The following is a 6132-nucleotide window of genomic DNA, read 5'->3' as shown; positions in this document are numbered from 1 at the left end:
ATGATCCCACCCATGGGCCATAGACCTTAGATAAAGAACCTCAATGCTAATGGACTGTTTGCCTGACTCAGGCTAGGAACACATTCTCTCTTGACTCTTAAGGTTCCATGGGCTCACGAACCACATTCCCAATCCTGCTGTTTTGGATCTGAAACCCCAGCAGTTTCAAAGCTGATTGGAACCCATGATGCCACTTGGGAAAATAAAGGTTCCCGGAACTTCACAGGAAGGAAAAGGCAACCATCTTCCCTAAGGCTGCTCCTTGATTACTGCCTGAGGGTGCCAGCCTGACATCCCAAAAGGTTACTGTATTCCATTTGCACAATAGCATTACCAGTTGATCAGTTGCTCTCGTGATGATACCTGAGCTACCACTTCAACCTCAGTCTGGTTCCTTCTCTTTGGCCGTGTAATTCCTGGGCTCTGCTTTAGGTTCTATCACTGGGTTGCTGTGGACAATCTTGAGTTACATAATGGGAAGAGGCTAAGAGGACAAGCAGCAGATTATGGTAGACCAATAGTTCTCAACTGAGAGTGATTTTGTCCCCTAACTAGAAGACATTTGTCAATATCTGACATTTCACAGTTGGCTGTCACAATCGGGGAAGGGATGGTTGTCACTGGCATCTAGTGGGTAGAGACTAAGGATGTTGCTAAACATCTTCATACAATGAATTATCTGACCTCCAATGTGCCAGGCGAGCAAACCTCTGGGAGAAGACCATGATTATTGAATGTGAGGTGGTCTAGGATTGAAACCGTTGGCCTGCTATATGACCTTGAGCATGTCACTGACCTTAGATGACTCAGCAGTGATTAGAATACAGGTTCTGGAGTTTGAATGACCAGCTGAATGACCTTCATAGGATTCCTTACCTCTGTGCCTCCCTCATTTTCCTTACCAATAGAGCGAGTTATTTCCTAGGGATGTTAAGGTTATTAATTGAAAATGCTTATCACCATGCCTGTCATGCTATGTCCAACCTAGAAAGCATATTAAAAAGCAGACATTACTTTGCCAACAAAGGTCCGTCTAGTCAAAGCTATGGTTTTTCCAGTAGTCATGTATGGATGTGAGAGGTGGACTATAAAGAAAGCTGAGCGCCAAAGAATTGATGCTTTTGAACTGTGGTGTTGGAAAAGACTCTTATGAGTCCCCTGGACTGCAAGGAGATCCAACCAGTCAATCTTAAAGGAAATCAGTCCTGAATATTCACTGGAAGGACTGATGCTGAAGATGATGCTCCAATACTTTGGCCACCTGATGTGAAGAACCGACTCCTTGGAAAAGACCCTGATGCTGGGAAGGACTGAAGACAGAAGGGGACGACAGTGGATGAAATGGTTGGATGACATCACCAACTCGATGGATGAGTTTGAGCAAGCTCTGGGAGTTGGTGGACAGAGAAGCCTGGCGTGCTTCAGTCCATGGGGTTGCAGGGTCAAGACACAAGTGAGCGACTGAACTGATGTGTCATGAAGCTTCCCTGATGGCTCAGATGGTAAAGAATCTGCCTGCCATGCAAGAGACCCAAATTTGATCCCTGGGTGGGGAAGATCCCCTGGAGAAGGAAGTGGCAACTCACTCTAGTATTCTTGCCTGGAGAATTCCATGGACAGAGGAACCTGGTGGGGCTACAGTCCATGGAGTCATAAAGTTGGACATGACTGAGCGACTAACACACACATATGCCTGTCATGCAAGTGCCCAAATGTTAGCTGGTTTTATTACAACCAACACTTGCCTCCTTGCTTTCCCTCTTCTTCAGCACATAGCTTGTCTACCCACAGAGCTGATAATTTGTGGCATTGTTCAGTATTGTTTCCACTGTTGGTTTTCAGCGTTCCCCAAAACTCCTAGGAGAATGCTGAACACCTAAATACCTGCATGACTGTAGTTAAGTTGCATGTAAATTGAATTCATTCTTATTGACTCACATTTTTTTCTATGTGTTTTAACCTTTGCTAGCTGCCCTTCAGCTGAAAGGTGTTAATTATTGTTTCTAGTTCACAGTTTTACGGTATATTTAAGTACCGCTTTCAAAAAGTGAGTCTCTTTTTGAGGCAGGTCATGTCTACCAGCACCCTTGAGTTCATTCTGTGGACATATCAGCTTAGGTTTCTTTTACCTGGGTCGTAAGTCCACTTTGGCCAAGTGTGGGACACTGGCTGAGCAGAGACTGAGACCACAGGAAGATACTGTGAAGAGCTCTGAAAGCAGTTTGCTCACCCACACACTCAGTTCAGTCGCTCAGTCATGTCTGACTCTGCGATCCCATGGACTGCAACAAGCCAGGCTTCCCTGTCCATCACCAACTCCCAGAGCCTGCTCACCCCGCACTGGCTCCTGCCAAAACATCCTTTTCATCTCTAGCAGAGCTAAGATTTTAAATTCTCCGGGAACACAGACCATGTCCCTTATCAGCTTTATTCAAGAACATTTAGGCACTCTAAATGTTCTAATTGAGAATGGAAATGAAACTTAAGAGTGGAGCCAAATGCTGGCAGATGGAGGCCCACCTCTAACGTGCTATTCAACGTCTTTAGGACAGTTTCCCTGTCTGTGCCACCTTAATTGTGTGGCCAAAATGAAAACAGATGGGACGACACAGCAGATAAAGGCTTAGGCTGGCCTGAGGGGGGAATCCCTAATTCTGCACTTACCAGCTCTGAGATGAGGAACAAGTTATTTTGTTTCCCTAAGCCTCAGTTCCCTCATTTGCAAAACAGGTATAATCACTGCACTTATAATTCATAGGGTTGCTGAGGTAAGAAATGCAAAACACTCTGTAAAGAGCTTGGTGCAAATTAAGCCCCTCAAAAATGTTACATGTTATTACACTAAATTTGAAAAAAGCACCAATCATCATTAGACAAATCCATGTTCTCTCCTCTGGGAGATGTTATTACAGTAATGGCAGTGCTACTTCTCAGCCCTGAGGAGTTTTAACCTCCAGGGGCTGCCCTAATCCTACTTCCTTATCTCACCTTTCTATTAATATATGAAGGCCCTCCCCAAGGGCAAAGGACTGAGGCATTGGCATATGAGTTTAGAGAAACATTGTGTTTAATGGTAAAGGTTAGCACACTCCAGCACCGGGCATGGCCTGGAGTCGAAGCAGCAGGGGTGGGTAGGTGACTTCCACGGAGCCTCACATGGCGAAGAGGATGAGGAAGGCGACCATCAAACAGAAGAGCCCCATAGCCTCAGACAGGGCAAAGCCCAGAATGGCATAGGAGAAGAGCTGCTGCTTCAGAGACGGGTTCCTGTCAGGCAGAGACAGGGAAAGAAAAGGGTGAGGGCATGGATCATGGGTGGTGGTGGAAGACTCAAGTAGTTTAGGTGAATGGGGGGTGCTGAATGGGAGAGGGCCCAGCTTGCATATATCCTGGGGACTGGACAGGCAAGCAGAGTATCAACATGGTAAGTTTTAAGGGAGCCAAGTTGGAAACATTTAAATTCTGCGAAAATAGGATGTAGATGAAATCAACACAAAGCTAGAAGGATCTTTTGCTGAAAGTGGAATTTACAGTAGGAGATGCTCTAGACCACCCTGGACCTTACCTGGCATAGCCAATGATCAAGCTGCCAAACACTGTTCCAATACCAGCCCCTGAACCCGCCACACCAACTGTGGCAGCCCCAGCGCCAATAAACTTGGCCGCTGTGTCAATGTCCCGGGAGACAACACTGGTCTGGAATTCCCGCCGAGCCACCTGCAGTGGGCCACTGCTGTAGGAAGGCTAGAAGGAGGGGGAGAGAGAGGGAAAGTAGGGAAGGAGAGAGGAGATAGTGAGGCTCAAGGACAGGTGGCTGACCCCGCCCCTTACTCCACCCACCTGAGCTCAGAAATTGTTGGAAGGCTGCTTAGCAAGTACAGAATGCTCAGACTGCAGGGTGTGATTAGAATTAGTCTTAGGGTCCATTTCCAGACAGGGCTAGGGAAATTTCATGAAAACACAATTTCAGTTTCCCAAGTTTCACCTACAATGCTCACTTTGTGGGTACTTAAAACTATTAAAGCACCCCAGATTCTCTGACTGTCCTTCCACTTTGCCTTAGAGGCAACTGCACAAACTTAAAGGAACCTAGTCTGGGGACATTCTTAAGAGGGCCCATTCTCCTTTACCTGTACAGATGGGATCTCTGGCCTACTCAGGAAGGAGGCAGACACAGGCCTAATCAGACCCCTGGTACAAGAACGGATCTATAAAATCAGAAACACACATTCCTCCAAGTCAGGCAAGAAGACAAAAGAAAAAACCCCTCTAACTGCTGAGCTTCTGTCAAAAAAGATTACAAATATTATAAATAAAACAAGTCCAAGGTATTTCAAGGTCAATCAGTGCATTACTGTTTCTATCAGACATGGCTGTACCAGAGACCCTGGTGCAGTCAGCAGTGGCAATCTTTCCGTTTAAAACTGGGTAACAAAGTTCACTTCTATGGGCACAGTCCTTAATCAGTATCCCAGAATGCAAAAAAAAAAAAACAAAAAAAACCCACTAACATCAGATCAAGCACAGGAAGGGTTTGTATCCAGACCACCAAAGGAATCAGAAGGGGAAAAATCTTATTTTGCTAAAAATGTAGTCACTGTTACACACCCTGAATGGAGTGGGCCAGTAAGCCCGGTAAGGCTCCTGAAACAGTCACCTAAGCAGAGACTCCTGTAACAAAGCTTTCTTGAGCTATTTTAAGAAATATAATGTGGCAGTTCTCAAACTTGGTTGAACATTATAATCACCTCAGTTCTAAAAAAAATACAGATGAACCCTATGGATTTCATCCCCATAGGGTGCAGCCTGGGCATCAAGATTTTTTAAAGCTCCCCATACATATGATTCCAACGTGCAGCCAAGGTTGAGAATCTCTGTTTCAGAGGGCAGTCTTGCTGTGGCCAAGCTAGACTGGGGGTACACGTCAGATCCAGATTCTGATCACACTCCAAAGCCAAGATAGCTTGGTTTACATGCACAAATAATCAGGGGTTAACTGCATCCATCTTACTGCTTCGCTAAAGGAGCAACATCATCAGGATGCAAGCTCCTCTCGGTTCATTCATTAAACACGATGGCTCCCACACCTGGTGCTAGAGAGCACCCAGGAGCCGCAGCTTACCAGAGCAGGAGAAATGAGTAGTGCCCCGGTGGTCTGCATTTTTTTTCAGTCTGCAGAGGGGGAAAAAAAAAAAAAAAATCCATTGACAGCCCAGTTGTTTGCTTACAGTTGCGACCTTCGGTCGTCCCCTTCACCCCGCCCGTCCTCCCTGGACCACGCTCTTCCTCGAACCATGCCCCAGCCGAGAAGAACATTAGAGGTCAGAGGGACAGCGCAAACTCCCGTTCCACCACTTTCAGCGCGACAGGTCTGTAAAGAAAGGTCATGGAGATTGGAAGTAAAAGAAGGCCCGAGCCCAGCAGGGAAATGATGCTCAAAGAGGATGATCTCCGGGATAGACTGGGGAGGCAGGAACTAGACAGATGTCGTTCAGGGTCCTGCCCATTTCAAACAGCAGTCCACCGCCCGCCTCAGCTGGGACAGTTATCGCTCATTACCGTTGGTAATTAAGATTAATTGTTAAGGTTACAGATACCCATCGCTTTCCCCGGCCCTACGGACAAATGCCCCTCCATACAACCCAGCCACATCCTTGCCGATTGCTGGCTTTCGGCTTCAAGTCACCTGTACTCCCACTGCCCCGCTGCCCCTGCTCAGACCACAGCGCTCGCCCGGCTCAAGGTGACTGACTCACGTCCCGGCTTTAGCTCTAGGACTCGGCACACTGCTCCCGGACCCACGTGTCCCGGGGTTCCCCAATTCTCATTGGCCGCAATCGCCCCGAGCCTCCATTGGTTAACATCCTCTAGTCCTCCTTTCTTATTGGTCTTGCGGAACTTCTTTCTCTCTCTCCACAGGAGCTTCGTGGCAGTTCCCGCCTCCATGTGGGCAAAGGCGGGGTTTTCCTTTGAGATCTGGCTTCCGATTGGCCGATTTCTGAAGCGCTCGACCATAGAGTCTGCGGGACTAAGAGGTTCCATAACCTTCCCCACAAAATGGCGGCCAAGGTGGAAAGCTGAAGAAAAAGGCTTGGGAGAGAGACCGGACGGCTTACGCAGACAGACACATGA

General features: G+C 47.2%; 1 protein-coding gene across 3 annotated transcripts; it reads right to left on the bottom strand.

Annotated features, from left to right (window-relative positions):
- Positions 1-3045: 3045 nt before the first annotated feature.
- On the bottom strand, positions 3046-5828 carry ATP5MC1 (ATP synthase membrane subunit c locus 1). Of its 3 annotated transcripts, XM_040245620.1 has the most exons (6): positions 5687-5797; positions 5294-5371; positions 5123-5172; positions 4131-4208; positions 3566-3744; positions 3046-3267 (listed from the first exon to the last, which is right to left on the bottom strand). In XM_040245620.1, the coding sequence occupies exons 3-6, from the start codon at positions 5159-5161 to the stop codon at positions 3153-3155; spliced, it is 411 nt and encodes a 136-aa protein (XP_040101554.1). In that variant the 5' UTR covers positions 5162-5172; positions 5294-5371; positions 5687-5797; the 3' UTR covers positions 3046-3152. The 3 variants fall into 3 exon arrangements, with proteins under 3 accessions (XP_040101554.1, XP_040101551.1, XP_040101553.1); XM_040245617.1 differs by lacking the exon at positions 5294-5371 and having other exon boundaries at positions 5687-5828; XM_040245619.1 differs by lacking the exon at positions 5294-5371 and having other exon boundaries at positions 5659-5797.
- Positions 5829-6132: the final 304 nt, after the last annotated feature.

Source organism: Oryx dammah, unplaced genomic scaffold (assembly GCF_014754425.2).
Source record: "Oryx dammah isolate SB20612 unplaced genomic scaffold, SCBI_Odam_1.1 HiC_scaffold_8, whole genome shotgun sequence".
Lineage (NCBI taxonomy): Eukaryota > Metazoa > Chordata > Mammalia > Artiodactyla > Bovidae > Oryx > Oryx dammah.
The sequence above is the reverse complement of the archived record's forward strand: the minus strand, read 5'-3'. Positions and strand labels throughout refer to the sequence as shown.

Bases quoted from the DNA above. Each gene is read 5' to 3' on its own strand.
- ATP5MC1 (XM_040245617.1), bottom strand. From the start codon at position 5,161: ATGCAGACCACCGGGGCACTACTCATTTCTCCTGCTCTG. The intron at 4,209-5,122 runs GTAAGCTGCGGC...CTGATTTTATAG, and splicing joins TACTCATTTCTCCTGCTCTG to ATCCGTTCTTGTACCAGGGG. The intron at 3,268-3,565 runs GTAAGGTCCAGG...TCTGCCTGACAG, and splicing joins TTGATCATTGGCTATGCCAG to GAACCCGTCTCTGAAGCAGC.